Source organism: Centruroides vittatus, unplaced genomic scaffold (assembly GCF_030686945.1).
Source record: "Centruroides vittatus isolate TY-2023 unplaced genomic scaffold, ASM3068694v2 scaffold_1015, whole genome shotgun sequence".
NCBI lineage: Eukaryota > Metazoa > Arthropoda > Arachnida > Scorpiones > Buthidae > Centruroides > Centruroides vittatus.
Window position 1 is genome coordinate 974,361 of NW_027122666.1, and position 21,788 is coordinate 996,148.

The window sequence follows — 21,788 nt, forward strand, 5'->3', positions numbered from 1 at the left end:
TTTGTTTTTGTATTAAATGTACAAAATTATGTATGCTTAATATTAAGAAAAAATTATTCCAACTGATACAGTATGGACACTGAGAGCCCATTTTCAACTATGAAGATGTCTGTTAGAGTCAGCCATCTGGTCCTACCTAGTTGTAGCTGTTATAATTTACTTTAAATGTGACAAAAGTGAAACAGAAGTTTTATTTAAAAAACCTGATGGTAACACAATACTGAAAATAAACCTCTTAAATAAATAAATTTAAAAAAAACTGACATTTTTTGTAACACCAAGGAAATCATTTACTTTTTTCAGATGTCCCTGAATAATATATGAAAAAATAATTTTATATTTAATTATATTTAATTAGTTAATACACTCAAACCTGTTTTTGTGCAGTCTTTTTTTGTGCGATTTTTTATTTTGTGCGATTTGTTTTGTGCAATTTTTTTTGTGCGGTATACCAATTTGATTGAAATTCATATACCGCACAAAAACAGGTTTGAGTGTATGTATATGTATATATTATCAAAAAGCTAATAAACATATACTAAAAAGAAAGTAGTAGTATTCAAATTTATAAAGCCAAGATTCACTTAGTTCTGACAAATGAGGAGATTGAAAACAAAGCAAAATTGTTTCTTTAACATTCAGTTAATGATAGTTTTCAATTTCTATGCACAATATTCATTTTTGTTTATATATAACAGTACAGTAAAATCTCAACTTAGTAGACTTCAGATTTAACAGGCAAAATTTCCAGTCTGTATATCATATATGAAAATTAGCACTATGGTGATTTTAAAATGCTTTCTATATGTAATTAAATTAACAAGTTATTTTTTTCAAATTCAAGAGTCACTTCTGTTAGCTTCATACCACAATGAGAGTGTCTTGATATTAGGATTTCTCAAACAGGATCCTGGTTGTTTATTTAACCCGGAAAATATCCTAGGAAATCCTGCAAATTTCTTAAAAATTCACTTTTTTCTGATTTTATGTTAAGGTTGAAGAAATTTTACAAATAGAAAGTATAATTAACTCATAAACTGTCAGAATACATTTGTATTTATTAATTTTAAACCTACTTATTAGTTTTTTTAAATTTTTGCTCGTCATGGCACATCACAAATGGCCAATAATCAATACGTAGCTTATTTGTGGCAGGACTCTCAAACTTCTTTACCTGTAAAATCTGGAATAATTCTGCTTATGCTGTCTTAATTTTTAACTATGCCCAGTAGCTTCAATAATTGCATAATGCCAAGTTGTGCAAATTAGGCAAGGATATAAATGAGTACGAAGTCTGCAAGTATGAAGTTTTTCTTCATAACCTGATTATTAAAGACAAACGAACTGCGGAATTATTGAGCTATGATGCTTCTATTAAAGCAGTCAAGGTAGACAAATCAAGAATACTAGAGAACAAAAGAAGTACTACAATCTCAAAAATGATCTAGAAATCTTCCAGGATACAGGTGAAAAACACATAACATTTGTCTTCTCAATCAATCAATCAATCAAATATTCTTTAATCGTAATAGGCATAACCTGTTACAAAGGGAGTTGTTTTCAACAATCAGTTCTTCTCAATTAATCAATACAAATTTTTTAACATAATTATACAAATTATAAATTGTACTTAATTTTGCCACATGAAACATAATGTACATCGCACTTTCCGTAAAACCTTTCTTTAAACACAAGAGATCAAAGTTTTTCCTGATATCGTTAGCCTTTTCACATACACATAACAAATGAAATTTTGAGAAGTCCATGTTACATCTTGGACACAATTTATTAGTATACACATATAACTTATTGTCTATCAATATAACATCACTGTTGAGACGAAGTTGAATAAAGAACCTCTTCACATTGAAAGGTAAATTAGATACCATATAGCTATTTATATTAGGGAAGGTCAATATTGTGCTGTACCACTTCGGTTGAAATTCATAACCGAATATCTTCTGTATCTTGAAACAATAAATTATCCAATACATTTCGGGTTAATTGGTTACATAGATCTTGACTGATTTCTGGACAGTATATTAAAGGTTCTATTGAAGAACCAAGTCTATTTACCACTTTTGTCAATTGTCCAATCCAATTCCTTTTTGAAACTTTTAGTAATGATTTACGGTATAATAAATGTACAAGCCTCGATGCAATATAACCACTGTCCATAAGTTTTATAAGAAATTTCACACATCTTTTAATAAATAGTGCAGTAAGACTGAATTTACTTAACTCTAACCTTAAGGCGCTACCTGGCACTTTGAACTCCAATAAGAACATTCTACGGATAAATTTGTTCTGGATCACATCTAACTTCTGGTAATTAGATAAGCACCATATAGGTGAAGCGTAGCTTATTGCATTGTAAACTATTGAGTTAAACAAGTTAAACTGTACATGGATATTTTTTAAATTAGTTATAGCAAATAACTTAATTGCACCATTGATTAATCTGTCAGCCTTAACCATCGTTGCCTTGATTTGTCTGTCAAAGGATATGATTGGGAGTTAAAATTATTCCAAAAAACTTAATCTCGTTTACCATTTTTAGTTCTACATTGTTGATGTGAAAGGACATGTTCCTTTTGGGTAATGTAGACCCATTTCTAAATACCATAATATGTGATTTTTTTGGACTAATATTTAATTTTAATTCCTTAAAATACTTGGTAATTGCTTGAATTTTTCTCCTAAGAGCAGCCGCTGTTGAGCAATGATAACAATGTCATCAGCATAAGCAATGGAATGGATAACAGTCTCATCGACAACAAATCCATCGTCCTCATTAGTAAAACTATTGTTTAGATCAAAGGTATAAAAATTAAAAAGATGTGGAGACCAGGCGTCTCCCTGTAAATAATATTTGTATTCTCTTAAATGCATTAAACACGATTCCAATCACATAAATTGAATTGGAAAAGGCATTCTCGATAGCAAGACTTTTCATTACTAAAATAAGAATTACATTGAATGATCAGAGTATTGACCATCTTTGCTTTTTAAAATCTTATAAAAATTTACAATATTTTGTAATATATTTTATTTAAAAATTCAAAAATTACCTTCTAAGTTAGAAGTTTGATCGAAGTTCATTTTTTTTAATTTTCAACTCAATTCAAAGGCATTTTTGTTGTTGTTGTATGCAGTTTGCAGCAAACCTTAATAAATTTTTTCTATTTGTGAAAATTTCTATGTAATTCAAAGGTAATTTTTAATATATGTCTTACACAGCATTATTAATATGATTTTGGAGGTTGCAGAACGTATTAAATTACTTCAAAAAATAAAAAATAATTATATCATTTGATTTCATGATATTTTGTATATCTTAAAAATAATTAATTTTGTCCTGGGATCCCGGGAAACAGTTCATTTTTACCCCAGAATCCGGGACAAGCAAAAGACAAGGAAATGAGAAACCCTACTTGATATATCATCATCAAAAGACAAATAAATAGGAAATTATTTCTGTGTTTACTTCAAGTTTAAAATTTATTTTTTGTTTAAGAACATCATTTATTTTTTATTTGCTTAAAAAGAACTAAATTTGACATATTTAATAAATGTATTTTCCAAAAATTTTTGTTTGTTTATTTCAATTTAGATCATATACTTCTTTACTACAGTCTCAAAACTGTGGCAAATACATAAGCTATAGCGATTGCATTACCAGTAACTGGTTTGCCAGAATACTAGTAAATTAGGAAAATTATATTAATTTTTTTACTGGTATTTCAGTAAAAAATATCTCTTAATTAACCCAATATTAATTTTCCTAAAATTTCCATGGGTATTTCCCATGGGAACAAGATTTCCCTTCTTTCTCACTCCATACCATACGAGAAAACAGTGCAGGTGGTGATGGGTCATTCATTTGTAATTTAAGGTTACTAAAAGGAATTTTCTAGCAGGGGTGAGTTCTCTGGGCTTGCTTAGCATGCACCGCATGCTTAAGAGAAAGTTTTTACTGTCAATATATTTTTTTATATGAGAACAAATATTTTAATAATAATTTATTCTAACTTGTAAACTCTTTTATAATTTGTGTTTCCTTTTACATTGGCAGCTGGCAGCTAGTAGCTAGGCATTTTAAGTCAGTGTGATGCATGCGGGAACTCGATTGCTTGCTTGTGTGCAGGTTTTCAGCGGTAAACATGTGCATGCGCATGACCTCATTCAAAGCTTTTAATACGTATTGTATACGTATTGGCCAGATTGTATCGAAAGCTTGCAGTACCACATGGATCGACATTTCAGTTTGCAGTCCTGAATGCATGGCTGAACTCGAGGATTGGAGAGTACACCGTGAAAGTAGCCTTAGCAACCATGCATACATCTCTTTTAATCTAAAAATTAATGATAATAACTATGCAACCACTACAACTAAGTACAGATTCAACATTGCCCTCGCCGATTGGGACAGCATACAAAATTATCTGTTAAATAACATGCTAACATATGACTTCAATGACTCCATTGATATAATTGCAGAAGTTCTTGAGCATAACATTCACAAAATTAATTACACCTGTAATAGGTATGTTCCTAAAAACCTCTCTTAAACATAGATCTGTCCCTTGGTGGAACAGTCAGCTCTCAGAATTACGTAAAATCAACAACCTTCTAAGGAGGCAATTTCAATGATGCAGAACTGAGCCACACCGAACCAATTTAAAACAGCAATATTACAACCACCAGGCTATCTACAAAAAAGAAATAAAAAATGCCAAGATCTTATCCTGGCAGAAATACTGTAGTGCTGCCTCCTCCAACCCATGGGGATACCTAACAAAATTATGCACTAACAAACTACGCAAACCCCAAATTTTAACTACTGCTGATCCGGGATCAACGAATCAGCTGATAACTGACTGTTGTCTCCTAGATTCCTTAGAATGGCAAATAGATACCTTCTGCATTAATGACAATGCTGAAGAAGATACCCCATGGCAAAGGCAATTAAGACTGGATATAACCCCGTACACCAATAATGATCATTTTCCAGATTTTACCTATGATGAAATAAATAACGCTTTTTGCAGTCTCAAAGATGGTAAATCCCCTGGAATTGATGGCATAAACGCCACAATTGCCAAAAATATATGGAGACTTATTCCCTATCAAATATTGCAACTCTATAATACCTGTTTAAGCTTGAAGATATTTCCAGCCCCATGAAAAATTGCAAAATTAGTACGCGTCCCTAAACCAAATAAGCCTAATGAACTCAGGCCGATCTCATTACTATCAGTCTTCGGTAAAGTCCTCGAGCGACTAATAACAGATCGCTTAACTTGGCATATTGAGAACAAGGCACTCCTTAGCAACATTCAATATGGTTTTAGGCAGCAAATTTCCTCTTCAGATGCTATTTACGATGCCGTACAAAATATCAAAAATCTACTAGATAACCATAAATACGTGCTTGGTGTTAGTTTGGATATATCTAAAGCGTTCAACATTCAACTAAGGAAAACTGCTTGCTCATCAAATATATATCATCTATTTGCAAATTATCTTCATGGTCGCAAAGCCATACTAAAATATGGAACATGCTGTGTAGAACGCAACGTTGTACGAGGATGCCCACAGGGATCAGTATGTGGACCTCTGCTATGGAACTTAACTTTTAATGCTTTTTTTACAAGAAAACTTTGGATATGACTCAGCTACAGCCTATGCAGATGATGTGTGAATTCTTATTGGTGGGAGATCTTGTGCAGTATTGGAAAAACGTGGCAACGAGATACTCGAAAAAACATATCAATGGGGAAAACAATACAAATTAAACTTTAATTCGAATAAGACTATTGGAATCGTATTCAACAAGCCACGACAACCCAACTTATACCTTCGCAAACCTTCAATCAAAATGAATAATATGCTGATTAAAATTGAAAAAAGCATTAAATATCTCGGCGTATGGATAGATTTTAGACTTGGTTGGGAAGATCATGTCAAATATATTGCTAAGAGAACAAGCTTAATCTTTCATGCTTTCTCACAAATTGCTAGGAAAAACTGGGGACTCACATCAGACGCTATAAATATTATTTATGAAGAAATTTACATCCCCATTATTACTTACAGTTGTTGTAGTTGGGGTAACGCCATTCATAAAGTTCACCTACAGCGAAAATTAATATCTTCACAGAGGAAAGCACTGATTTCAATAACGAGAGCATATAGGACAACTCCTACTTGTAGCTTACAGGTACTAGCTCGAAAACCTCCAATTACAGAGATTACCCAACTCGAATACAATCTACACTAACTGAAAATAGGAACCAATATTTGCACTTCTACCGGTGAAATTAGATCGGAAAACTATGAAAATCATAGTCCAACTGCTGAAAGTCTACCTCCATACATTAACAACCTATTTCGTATTGATCCTCCCACACAACCCGACTTTGAAATTTATACTGATGGTTCTGGAATCCACGAATCCATCGGTTGTGCTTTTGTAGTCTACGAACACAACATGGAAATACACAATGTGAAAGGCAAGTTACATAAAGCAAGTACGGTATTCCAGGCGAAATTGCTAGCTATATACATGGCTACCTGGATCAAACTTTACCAGGAATATAAGAACGTCCATATAATTAGTGATTCATGTTCTGCTATTCAACTTCTTCGTAGTAGAAAACCGCACCCTATTGCCATTCGCATTCGTTACTTATTCTACAATTCTACCAATGAATATAGCATCACTTGGACAAGAGGACATCAGGGATTAATAGGAAACGAACGTGCAGATCAATTAGCTAAGGAAGCCGCCAGGGATACGACTACTTGCACTATATATAATAAGATCTGCCAGAGAAGTGTCAAAAAATTATTATACAATGATATACTCCATCATTGGCAAAATAACTGGACTCAAAAACATAATAACATTACTTTCAAATTCGTATCAGATGTTAAAAATTTCCATGATACATACGAATGGGTTAAACCAAGTTCTCCTCTCACCCAATTTCTTACTGGACACGGTAAATTTTCCAATTACCTTCAGCATTTTACAAACAAAAGAAATACCTTATGTGCTATCTGTATTCTTCAAGATAACATTGACCATTATATATTCGAATGCATTTCTCTTGAAACAGAACATCTCAATCTAAAAATCACTGTAAACAGCTACAATATTGTTTGGCCATGTGATCACGATGTCTTCATTAAAAACAAGGAAATCTTCAATGCTTTCTACAAACTCATTAAAAGACACAAGACCATTGCCACACTTGCCACTAGGGACTGACCTACATCGCTTTCTCTCTGTGCAGTGGTTTTCTCCAAATTACTACACTACGCAGTTACTTACCAACCATGGTAAATTCGCAGCCTACCTGCACCATTTCACCAACAGGGACTCTGCCCTGTTGGTGAAATGGTGCAAGGTAGGCTGCCCGGCTTGCCAAAAGGAAGATGGCTCTGATCATTACCTCTTTGACTGCTGTACTCTTGAACACGAACGCATGAATATTAGACTCCTCATGGATGAACTTAATATTAGTTGGCCATGCAACCACTCTGACATTTGGGCCAGCAAGGAAATCTTCCTTGCCTTTGAAAGATTAGCCAGAAGCTTCAGCAACCACTCAATGAGGCTCATCAACAACTAGATTCAGCTGCCGCCATCGGACTCTTCCTCTGCAGCTGGCAGCCTACTCATCATGCGATCTCACTGTACTACCCATGGCTGTACTACTTACACTACGATCTGTCTCTTGCTTGCCTGTTGCGTTGCATTTCTTATATCACCATCAGTAATACTGTTCAGCATGTAAATTTTTGTACATATTTGATAATTGGCTTTCTTCTGTCATCACATTGTAATACTTTCCTCTTTTGTTTGTATATCTTATCTTATATACATTCTAACACACTAAAAATAAAAAATTTTTAGTTAAATAACAAGTAAAAATTATACTCTTTCCATTTCCGACTTCGAGGATTCTATGAGCCAAAACGAGACAAACAAATAGCAAGGAACAACAATTATTTTATTAATTTATCCATATGCATTTCGCCATCTAGGCCTCATCAGTGGATACATCAGGATGTTATTCGTTGATTACGTTTTATACCCAACAGCCGTTCCCAGCATGCATTCAATCAGATTGATTGTTGATGCATGCTGGGAACGGCTGTTGGGTATAAAACGTAATCAACGAATAACATCCTGATGTATCCACTGATGAGGCCTAGATGGCGAAATGCATATGGATAAATTAATAAAATAATTGTTGTTCCTTGCTATTTGTTTGTCTCGTTTTGGCTCATAGAATCCTCGAAGTCGGAAATGGAAAGAGTATAATTTTTACTTGTTATTTAACTAAAAATTTTTTTATTTTTAGTGTGTTAATATTACCACCGATCCCATTGGTTTTAATAATTGATTTTATATTTATATACATTCTGCAATACTGTTCAACTTGTATAATTGTACATACTAGTTATTAGGTTTTTACTTTTGCCACCTCATTGTGACACGTCTTCTTTATTATTATTATTATTATTATTTCTCACATTCATTTGTAACTTTATATATATCTGTAATTCCAATTTATGTATTCTGTATTAAACCCTGGTAGTGTTAATTGCAGAGCCAGGATGTACATTAATTTGTACCTTTTAGTAAAACTGAGTAACTGAGTACCCAGTCAGCATACATGTATCATGTAAAGGAGAGATCTACATAGGAACTAATAGGGCTTAAGCCCTAGGCCCCCAGTGTCAAGGGCCCACAAAAATTGAATTATTATCATAAACTTTTAATACTTTTTCATTATAATATATTTCATATATTTCATGTGTCAATAATGAGCTGAGTCCATACTTTTTTATTCACATCAAATAACGTTTCTGTCTATTGTTTAGCGCTAGAGATAAGACTATTATTCTTATAACTTTCAGGATGCCCAAAAATTTTGGTCAGGATTAACCCGTTTTCTAGTCTGTTTATAACTTGATTCCCTCCAAAAACTGGTCTTGTTTTTGCTTTCAAGATAGCTGAGATGCAAAAAGAAACTTCTTACCAATTCTTGATTTAAAATAGATCATAAATATGTGCCGACTGAAAACATGACTTACATAGTGAGCAATATTCTTTTCAGTTTCTTTACAAATATTATCAAATATCAATGTTTTCATAATGGAACAATATTCGTAATTAAACTGGATTAAGCACAAGACTCTAGAAGCTTGTTTTTAACTTTGTTTTTTGTTCACTCGAGTGTGCTTTATTGACGCTGGAGTCAGATTTCATGAAATTCAGATACTGGAACCTTTATTGTGAGATTAATTGAAACAGAAACAAAAGAACACATTAATAAAATTATAAAAATAGTTATAGATAAAAAAATAAATAAAAATACAAAATACCATTTTCCCTAATACAGTATAATTCACGTTTACTGTAGTAATGAGTAAAAATTTGCCATGGGATTACTTCAGTTGCACAAGAGAAAGAGATGCTGGAGTGTGCAAACTGTGCTTTAAAACAATCAAAGCAGTCAAAGGAAGTACTAGCAGACTGCATAATCACCTTGTATGATGTCATGATATAAACTTATTGAAAAGAAAATCTGAAGAGACAGCCAGAAACAATGCACAAAGTGAATCTAAAAAAAAAAAAAATAACTACGTTTTTCAAGAAAGAAAATGACGAGCCTTTGCCTGCAGTATTATCTCGTATGGTTTTGGTTGACAGACTGCCATATTCTCCAAATTTTGCACGTTCAAAGACCTAAGTTGACTTTTCTCTGCAAGCAGATATGTGAATCTTCCTAAATCTCTCCATTTGATTAAAAAGATGATCACTGAATTCGGAAAAAATTCAGGATGAGCTTATTAAAGATATATCAGAGAGAAAAGTTTGAGAAGAATCCTTCAGTATATCTCATGACAAATGAACATCATCTATCAACCATTGATATATAAATGTTAATCTCCATGCAAGTAACAAATTTTGGAATCTAGGTTTGATTTGTGTATGTGGATCTATGTGTGCTGAAAAATGCATTGAACTTTTAAATGTCAGATTAAAAGAATTCAATGTTGATTATAACAACCTAATTTCAATTGTCATGGATGAAGTTGCAGTGATGAAAAAAGTGTCAAGATTAGTCAATGTAAACAGCCGAGCTGCATTCCTCATGGCATACACTTAGCAGTAGCAAAATTTTTTTTAGTAAAAAAGGCCATGTTGAAGAAAACAGTACTGAACCCTTACATTCAGAACTGGATGATGAAGATTCTGAAATATCAGACAATAAATCTGATGATGGAGGATTTGAAGTGATACAGGAGAGTCCTGATGACACTAAGTTTCACAGGAATGTTTTCCAATATGAAACTGAATCTTTTAATTAAGAAAATAAGAAATGTAGTTAAAACGTTTTTGAAAATCACCACTCAAAAATGGCATTCTTCAGAAGCATATTATAGATAAATTAGGAAAAGAATTATCTCTACTATTAGACTCAAAAACACATTGAAGCAGTATGTTGACCATGTTGGAATGCTTTTCAGAAGTCCTAAATTCTGTCAGAAAAAGTCTAATTGATATCATTCAGATATAAGATTAACTTGAATTGCTGTCTAATACATTACAGTCATTACAACCTATAAAAGTAGCAATCAAATCATTGTGTTGCAAAAACACAAATTTGTACATTGCAGATCTAATGTTAGAATTTTTGATAGAAGTATCAAAGCAGGATTTCTTTCTGTGTATAACAAACTAAAAAAAAAGATTATTTTTCATGTAAAAGAGAAACAAACTATTTACTCTGATATTTTAATGTATCTACATAAATTAGAGAAATTCAACAAATAGAAGTCACATGAAATATCCAATAATGTTAACAAAAATATAATTTTGAATAGGACTGTAGGAGATAATCAATCACTTATCAGAAAATGAATACGAATCAAGACCTGCGAATGTCACTGAAATTAGTTCAGACTCAGATTCTGGTGAGAGATGTTCATTGCTTACAACACCATCAACTTCTCAGGTCAAGACAAAAACAAAGTGTACAATAGAAAAGTCAAATTTAACAATGAAAGAGAAATTGGACTTATTTATTAACCACTCAGCAGTGAGGGACGTATATATACGTCGAGGGCGATCGTGTGGCAGTGGTGAGGGACGTATATATACGTTAAATTCTTTTGGGGGTATCACCAGAATCTAGCCAAAAACTACCGCAAAAAAAAAATTCACATAAAAAATGAATTATGTAACAATAAAAAAAGACTTTTCTTTACTAGACATAACTGTTTACAAATACTTTTTCTAAAACGGAAATGAGAAAAATTGCGTGAAAAAATACTTTTAAAATTTTTCGGGTATATTCTCCACTACTAAGGGATAGAACCATACCTGACTCTCCCACTGCTGAAAGGTTAAACATAAAACGAGAATAGACACTGATAACAGTAATATAAGTAAATTTAAAAGTGTGAAAGATATAGTTAAGAAAGAAATGAATTATTTTGTAGAGCAAAAAATACAAGGAACGTATCATAAAAAGGTTGTCAATGCACTAGTTACATTATGTCCAACTAGTATTGATTCTGAGATAGCTTTCTCTAATGCAGCTGCCATTTGTATGAAAATTAGATCTAGATTAGATGACGAGAGCATAAATAAATTATGATTTTTAAGACCTACTTTCAAAATAAAGAAAAACATAATTAATAATCAGCATTATTTCAATGTCTGTTATGTTATGATAATTGCTATTATAAGAATGTTGTTTCTGATAGAAAACTTGAAAATAGATGGTTATTCAATAATTCTGTCAGTAATTCAGTTTCATTTTAAATCATTTGTCAATAAGAATTTACCAGTAAATTACCAATAAACTAGTAATTCTGAATATAATTACCGAATTACCAGTATTATAATACCCGATAAATTTGCAATCACTAGCTATATAGCTATAATACATATAGAAAACATTCCTGTGAAATTAAACTTCTCATTTGTACATACTTAATTTTAATCACACAAACATATCTATATAAGTAAAACAGATAAACTAACTATTTGTCAATTTTTTAACACTTGCATTCGGAAAATCTACTTTATTATATAATGGATTTTTGGCTTTAATGGATATCCCCCTTCATCCAAATTAATCTGTTAAATTGAGGTTTTACTGTATAATTTTTACAATAAAACAAAGAATATATTATTATTAATTCAGCCTGTATTTTTTGGATTTTCTAATATACAAAACAAAATATAATTTTATTGTTGCCAAAACTCTTTATTCACAATTTTTATTTAAGTGAAAATTAATTTAAATCAAGTGATATAAGTTAAAATATTATTTTGAATATCAATTAATAAAGAAATATAATCAATTGAAATAATCAATAAGGAACATAAATCTATTACATTCTACTATATCAAAAGATGAAAGTGGGAATAATTAAAAATCAATTCATAGAGTACATTAATTAAATAGCATAAACTGAATATTAGAGTTAAGAATTAAATTCATATTTAATATTTTAAGTGTGGAAAGTATCTGCCATTAAATATGAAAGTGATTTCATATATTATTCTGTGCTGATACAAAAAAAAAGAAAAACAATGTCAGCAACAGAAATAATTTTCAGAAATTTTTAAAATTTGAATATTTACCTGAATGTCCAGACAGTGCTTGAAATGGAGTAGCAGTTTCACAATCAGTGACATAAATTTTACAATCACCGGCCCCTCCACTAATTAAAAGACTTGATCTATTACTGGCATCTTCAACAAAGCACATATCTCTAACTGTACCATCATGCATAGTTAATTCTGCATCATTGCCTATTATTATAAATATAATTATTTTAAAGTAACTATAATAAGTAAATAATTTAAAAAAATGTTTTCTCAAAATATAAATTAAATTTTATATTTTGAGAAAACATTTTTTAAAATTATTAAATGATATTCATGATATAAATATCATTGAAATAAAATTCACGCTTTTCTCACACTTTGCAGCACTAACTATTTAATAAACAAACGTTTTCGGTCACATTCAGGAGACTATGTCAGGTTAAGTTGATATGAAATTGAATGTTTATAGCAGGTTCAATTTAAGTTGATATGAAATTGAATGTTTATAGCAGGTTCAATTTTGTATCAGCTTAACCTGATGCAGGTCCCTAAATGTGGCCAAAAACACTTGTTTATTAATTAAACACTTAGTGCTGGAAAGAAAGAGAAATAGATGAATTTTCTTTAAATTCTGATATAAAATTCTATTCAAAATTAATCAGTAATAATTAGTTCTGAAAGACAGTAAAAAATAAACTGCAAATTTTACATTTACTTCAGATAAGTGAGCAGAAGTTTTTAATGTTCAAGAGAATGACTTAAAGATGAAGTCAAGTTCATCTGAAAAATGTTTGCATTAAATTTACTTTAATTACTTCTTAAAATGTAAGTTGACTACTTTTGATTAATTTAAAATAAGGAGATGTCTTATTACAGCCCAATAATAGGGCAGATTGTTTGGCTTTAATTAATAAAATTAGCATTTTCAATTCTATATGTTCAATTCCAAAATATTTGTCAGTCATTACCAAATACAACGTATTTGATAATAATACATAATAGTTTGTTAGCATTGTTTATGTAATCAAGCAGTAACTAATGACAAAATAAAATTGATTATTACTCAGGAAGACAATTCACAAGCTCATATTCATAGTTCTACTTGATATGCATAAACAATGAAATAATGCATTAAATTTTTTGATTTTTGTCCTTAACTAATAATAATAAAACTCAGTAAAACATTTCTAATTTGATTTAAGCATTAGAAATTATAAAATTGTAATATTTACATTTAAATGTATTTTCTTCCTAAACTAAAATTCTGAATTAATAATGTTTTCAAAAAAATTTTTTTTTTAAATTATACAAAACATCTAGTTAAAATAAGATCAAGAATTATGAATATATAGTATTTTGTAGCCTTCAAAATTGTTTTTAAAATATATTTATAATTTTTAAATTTTTAAAAGCTTCAACAAACTGATAAAATTATTTATCAGATTAATTCATGAATACAGATAAATACAATATTAAACAAGAAAACAAAATGACCAAATTGATATTTAAAATTGTTTTTAACAAATATTAAATTACCTTCAATATTGCTGGTTTCACTATTAAATCTCATTAATTTCACAGTTTTATCATTTGATCCTGTTGCAAGGAGATTTCCATTGTTGTTCCAAGTTAAACAATATATTGAACCTTTATGATGTTTTAATCTTTTAAACAGAACTGTAGGTTGATGAGCAATATGTTCATCTCTGAAAATATTGAAATTTTTAAATAAATTGTAAATATAAAAATATTCAAAAAACTTTCTATTTTTATTAATCATAAATCATATAGTCTAATCCCATTTATACATCTCTCAGTTGTACATTTTTAACAATTATACATTCAAAATTTTCTGAACTGTACTTTTAAAATTGTTTATTAAAATTTGTGCTATAATGCAAGTAGCACTTCTGAAAAGTTGTTGAGAAATAGTCATACAAATTCTGCTCTTTTAATAGTGTGGATCATCCTTTCAATTCTGGTTGATACGAAAGTCACAGTAAGCAAAAAAGTAATCTGTCAAATAATTCTACATTAATTAATAAAAAATGTTTGGCAAATGGATTGGTGATTGCTATAAAAAAGCCCAGGTGACCCCAGCATTTAGAAAATTACTCCACCATTCACTATGTTGAAAATTTTCTCTTTCCACATTTTGTAGTGTAAATGAATTTCACACTAAATGAATAAAAACTGCTTTTCAGTTTTTCATTCATTTTCATTACTTGCTGTCAGGTGTGAGCTAACCTTTAGAATGACTATTCTTTCACCTGACTGGAGTTTCAGAGGAAGAAGACAACTGATCTTATATACTGATACAGTATATAACAAGTCTATCAAAAAACAAGTAAAACTTGATCAGTTTCTGAAAGTATATGACTTAATTTTAAACTGGATTTAGTTTTTGTTTTATATGTTGTTCAAATGTATTCTACATGTAATAATTTGAAACTTTTTGTTAAGAATTATACACACAAATTAAGTTGTACAGTGTTAATTTGTGTTGCACCATATTTTTTGTTGTTTACATTCATTCCAAAAGCAATTCAAAGTAGTTTCAGTTGTACACTTTTCTTATTTATACAATATTTTTCTCAGTTCTTGAAAAATGTATAAATGGGGTGCAACTGTATTAAGAGAAAATACCTTAAAAGCATGCTTTACAACTAACAATAATATACTATTTTTGTACAGTGATTAAAATAATTTTAATAAAAATTCTCAAACAGTTTTCAAAGTTACAAGGTAATTCAAAATCATGTAGAGAAATGCAAAATATTATAAAAAATAATATATAAATAAATTTATCATAAAAGAACCGTACTGCCAAATCAATACTTGGAGTTATGTGTTAGATAAGAAAACACCAAATACATATACACAACTAAGTCTGAAACCAAATTACACTGTATTTATTATACAGGGTCTTTCAAAATTGATGCAACCATTTTAAATTACTAATATGTGTTAATTATTATCTAAGAAATATGTGATGCACTCCAATCAATAGAGTAACTGTCTGTGTTTCATCTCCCATCTACCTCTAGAAAGAGTGTAAATGAAAATAGTGACTCCACAAAAGAGAAGGTGTTTTGTGTTTTGCAGTTTTCAAAGTCAGAATAACTAATCATTGTGCAACATGAGTAACCTGTAGGAGCAGTGGGAGGAGTGACAATGGATATGCTGCAATGAGTGTGGAAAGAATTTGAGTATCAGTTAGATGTATGACATGAGGTGCACACATCAAGAAATTACAATGGGTAAATGTGAAACTTAGACAGTTTTCCAATATTTTAATGTACATTACAAAATTCTGAGATAATAATTAATATTATTACAATAATGTAAAATGGTAGCATTTTTTTTTTGAAAGATCTTGTATTAATTAGTCAAGTTCTAGCTTAAAAGTTAGTCATTTTAATTTAATTTAAAAACAGAAAAATTAAGATAGTCTTCATATATATACATATATGAAGATATATATATGAAGATAGTCTTCATATATATACATATATGAAGACTATCTTATGTTTATAAGATTATGTTTTATATATATAAAACATAATCTTATTATTAAATAAGGTTAAGTTTATATACCTTAAATCATTCAATTTAGGATAAGAACAGATACGTAATGTTTTCGAATTAGATCCAATAGCATAAAATCTTCCACTAGGATGAAATTCTCCAGTTCTTATTGCTTGTGCATCTTCTAACCTTGTAACAGGGAGAAAATGTGGTCTCTTATCATCTGGAGGAGGTAACTGTGCAATAGGAGATTGCTAAAGTATAAAAGAATCAATTACAGAAAGCTGAAGCTATAATCTTTAATTAAATATCTAAAACATATGTGATTGAACATTTATATTTAACAAATTTAAATAGTTCAATTAAATAGTTTTCAATAGAGACATATTTATTGCTATTAAATCTAATAAAAAAAATAATAAATGCAGTCCTCACATCATTAATATACAATTATCTGACCTACTGTTAGTCATTAAAATAACACCAAAAAACAATTTACTGTTTTATCTGTTAAAGTCTTGATGTATGCATTCTTTCAGTCTTGATGTATATATATTTTTAATATAATGTAATTTATATAAATTCAATAATTAAAACAATGGGATTGGTATACTTAATAAAATACTAAAAATAAAATTATTTTCAGTCTTAAAACAAGTAAAAACTACTTTGACTTAATCTGACTTCGAGGAACGATACGAGTTTAAATAGACGTAAGTCAAAGTAGTTTTTACTTGTTTTAAGACTGAAAATAATTTTATTTTTAGTATTTTATTTTTTCATAATGTAATTTGTAATTTACTGTTTTGAACGATTTGCAATTATTGCAGAAATGCAGAATCAAACTATCTTTTTTTATATAAACTCTAAATTATATCTTTTAAAGTTACTACATTCAACATTGATGTTATGTAGAAATAAATATTGACTGAGTTTTGATAAACAAACTTTTTAAAATAGATTTTCTGTTTAATATTTACTGAATTAAAATTTTAATCATTGAAAGTAATATCAAAGAAATATATTCAGAATTTGTCAATCTTGGATACATTTTGATGTGTTCGAAATCCTTCCAACTTTCAATTATTATATTCATAACTATAAATCAAATAAATAATCAAAACTACTACAGGTTTCTTTCTGCATTAACTTTTTGTTCTCAGTATAATTAATCACAAGTAAAGAAACATCGAACAATTGCCTAAATGATTGGGTTACAATTCTGCTAATTTTAAATAATTAATACAAATTAGTGAAACTGTAGCCCAATCATTTAGGCAATCATTGGATGTTTCTTTATACTTATTGGGCTTTGCAATATTTATTATACTTATATAGTAAATTTGATTTATAGATATTAGAAATATTACCTTTTAGAAACTTTAATAATTAGAATTTAATTTTTAATATTAATCATCAAGTCCACAGGTCTAAATTTTGTCTTTTTATTAATTCCTTTTTCTTCCAATAAAATTAAATATAACGTTTCATAAATATTTAAGCACTCTCCTAAGTCTATTTTATAAACTAAATCTGCACAATGTTTAGATATCTTTACCTTCAACTTTCTTCAATACAAATTCACTAAGACCTTGCCTTTATTAAAACTCTTTAACATAAAAGACTTAAATATATAAACTATAATTTAAATTTCCAAAAATTGTTTAACATTTTCTAAATAAAAATATTTGTTTGACTAATGTTCGAAATTTAAGCGTAATTAGTTCTGGTCTAATTAGATTTCTCTTTTCAGTTTGTTAAACATTGTAGTTTGTATGTATTTAAATAGGATAATTTTAAAGTTAAAGGGTAAATGGTAAAGTTATTGGCCACCAGATAGTAATTAGCCATTTCAAATTTAAACCTGTTTAATAAGAGTTTCTGTTACAGTAACACAAGTTTCTGTTGTCAGTAGCTAGAAAAAACCCCAGGTTTTTCTGTTGTTGTGGGTGGGCTGTAATTGTGCAACTTTGCATTTTTGTAAAATAAGACAAATTTTGGATTAAGTCTTTAAACATGAGATCAGCTAAATTGTTTTAATCTATTCATGACAAAATTGGCCTAATGAAAAGATGTTTAACTAGTTTTATTATACAAATTCCCCTTATAACGTGAAGAGTAAAATTTTGTCTCCAAATACATAAAAAGAAGAAATTTTCAGAGCTTAAAGAGTTAAACAAGTGGCGTTTGTAATTTCTATATGTTGGTAGTAAAAAAGATGCAAAAAATGAATTCATCAATAAGTATAATATTTCCAGTTTAACCTTTCTGTTACATAATAAAATTTTTAAAATAAAAATTTCCTTAAGTAACCAATAACTGTACCATTTACCTTATTTATAATGAAATATTAAACTCTCAAACATATTTTTTTTTTTATTTACTAACCAATGATGAAATTTTTAAATATATTTAAATACAGAATAAAAAAGATAATTATTCTAAAATAAACTAATTTTGTGTGAGTCCTCAAAATATTCATTTATTTGGATTTCTACTAATTATAACATTTAAAATAGAAAAATCAAAAAGTCTAATTTGCATAAAAAATTCTGAAAAATAGATGATTACTAAATTTTATGTCCAGTAATTATATTAATGAATGTATAATACCAAATTATTTGAAATGTTTAACTTACAAACTACGAATTCCTTACTTTATAGAAACCTTTTATGAAAAATATTTCTATAAAGTAATAAATTTGTACAATAAAATTACGCAAGAATTTGATAAAATTCTTTGATAAAATAATCTGACTCCATCGTTTGAAATAATTAATTTTTTTGTAACAAGTTTGTAGTTTATAACACCTATATACATACAAAAGTCAAAATACATATATATATAGAGTAAAGGATTCTACATCATTCAATGCATCTGTACCAAATTTGGCATGAATATCTTTTAACATCCTATCGAAAAACTATGGTGTCCCCATTCCTATTATCTTAAACCTGTGCAAAGTTTTTGTTTTTTGCAGTTTAGTTATTGTAAATACTCAGGTTAATAAATGAACATTTTAGTTTTTATCACCATCTTCTACCCAACCTCACCAAACCCCCAAAAGCTCGAGCAACACTGGGCATATGCAGTTAGTTACATATATATAAAACATATGTTGGTATTGATTCTTTTCTAACACTTAACATTTCATTTTCTAATAACTATAAGCCAAATTTGGTGCAGACACATTAATTGATGTAGAATCCTTTACTATACATACATACATATTTTGACTTTTGTATGTATATAGGCATTATAAAATACAAACTTATTACTTTATAGAAATATTTTTCATAAAAGGTTTCTATAAAGTAAGGAATTCATAGTTTGTAAGTTAATAAACATTTCAAGTAGTTTAATATTCTCCAATTCAGAAAGTTAATAGTGAAAATAAAAAATTATAAAAGTAATATTAGAATACTGGACGGTAAACAGTCAACAATGATAAAAATCAACAAATAAAGCCATAGAAAACAAATGATAAGAAAAACCATAAAAATTCACTCACAACACAAAAAATTATTTCTCATTTTATTAAAATGTAATGATAATTGTTAGAAATTATGCTCACCCTTGTACCTCCAATAGTAGTTTGAACAGGTGATGCATTATATGCAGTCGGTGGAACATTCTGTATTATTCGTGAAGTATTTGTCATTCCAGGACCTGTGAGAGTTGGTGGAACAGAATTTATATTGGTTCCATATGCATTAACAGGGGAATGACTGAAATAAAATAATTTTCTTTAACAGGATACACAAATATTCAAAAATCATTAATTTTAATATAATAGTAAATTTATCAAATCAATCTGTCTTTATCATCACAGTTCCAGCCATTTACACTCCTTACTGGCTAAATGATAATTTAAATTTGTATTCCACTTAGAATTTCATGATAAATGTAACAATGGTAAGCTAAAATAACCAAACTTTTAATATGGTTTTCATTTTAATGTTTGTCTTTATTACTTTTCATCCAGGTAAAGCCTGGCTTATCTGCTAATTAAATATAAATAATGGATATAATTTTTTTAAATTTGCTTTGTCAAACAATTGAAAAACCAGCATTTCAAAAACATTATTTTTAAAATATAAATATCCAAACTCTATAGTTATATATTAAAGCTGAATGATTACTGACTATATATATACTATATAGTCTTCGTATATTGGCTATATTACTACTATTATTACTACTAGTAGTAGTAATATAGCCTGATATAATTCAGCAATTGTTTGGCTTTAACATTTATTTTTCAAAAATCTAATAATATATCCAATGTCTAAACTGATTTTTATTGGTGGAATACACATTTCTATGGTAACCAAATTTGAAATCAAATTTTTCTTAGAACAATTTCATTAAATTCATAATTACTTTTAAAGTCTCATACATTCAAAAAATTACAATAGCTTAATTTAAAATTGATGGGTTTCATTTTTATTCATCTAATTTTCAATATATAGGTTTATTAAAGAATTTCCATCTCATTTTTTTAGTTAAATAATTTACAAATTAATTCAGTTATGTCTTATGATGTTATTATCCTATGTTTGTATATCAATATATTTGCAGTTTAAGTAAACTATAAAATTTAATGGACTGTTCTAGGAAAATTTTTAATTTGAATGTAGTTAGAGTAGAAGTATACATTCCACCAGTAAAAACTGTGCTACTTTAGTTTTTATCATTTTCTTTACTGAACCAAAAGGTAACTTTTTTAAAAATAAAAACTTAAATGATGAGCAAAAGTGAATAGTTTTTCATTTGATAAATCTTAACACAGTATATTGCATTTTGCAGTGTACTTTATTTAATTTTAAACTGGTTCATAGCTCTGGAAGTAATTAATTTCTTTAATTTAAGTAAACAGAAACTCAAAACTATTACAAAGTTAAGGCATTAACAAAATTCACTCAATAATGTGCACTAAATGACTTTTCCTCCAGAAGTTATATCCTTGATTTTGTTCTAATCATGTTGTAGAAATGCTGTATTGTATGAAAGATGCTGAATGCTGTATTGTATGGATATCCCCCATACAACACAGTTCGAGAATTTGGGAAATTCTCCATACAAAATTTCGCAATTTTTAAGTGAAAACTCAATTATTTGATATTTGTTTTTATTCAAATAAGCATGTGTGTTTTCTCAAATTTGCCCACAGATTTTAGAATATTGAAAATTTCAATTTGTTTTCTACCTTTCATCAGGTTTACTTTAATGAAAACTAATAGTGTAATTGTTTCTTCTTTGTCCCAGCTTTCTTATCAACCAGGTGCCATTGTCATTGCTTTCTGACTTTAGCCTTTAAGGCTGTCACTGTGTTTTGTTTTTATAATTTAATCTTTGTATTTAGAAAAGTTTATTTAAACATTTTTTAGGTAAGTGTTATTAAACTTTTTTTATAATATTCAAAGAGTCATACTATTCACTGACTAAATATATATATCTGAAAAGTTAATGATTGATACAAGATATATAACATTGGGTCACTGCAAATGAAATGGTCATTTTTTAAAATTTAAACTTTCAGGCCTTGTAGTTCAACTGTTATCCATGTGAACAGTGCTGTATGTTTGAAATTGGAAGAGCACACATATAATA

General features: G+C 28.9%; 1 protein-coding gene across 1 annotated transcript in view; it reads right to left on the reverse strand.

The window, feature by feature from the left end:
- LOC136986324 (WD repeat-containing protein 47-like) overlaps positions 1 to 21,788 on the reverse strand; it is a 55,271-nt gene that overhangs the window by 8,326 nt on the left and 25,157 nt on the right. The window contains exons 3-6 of the mRNA XM_067283821.1: positions 19,750 to 19,903; positions 16,244 to 16,428; positions 14,183 to 14,352; positions 12,680 to 12,850 (exon numbers count right to left, since the gene is read on the reverse strand). Coding sequence (XP_067139922.1) covers positions 12,680 to 12,850; positions 14,183 to 14,352; positions 16,244 to 16,428; positions 19,750 to 19,903 — 680 coding nt within the window. The remainder of the gene's footprint in view (positions 1 to 12,679; positions 12,851 to 14,182; positions 14,353 to 16,243; positions 16,429 to 19,749; positions 19,904 to 21,788) is intronic.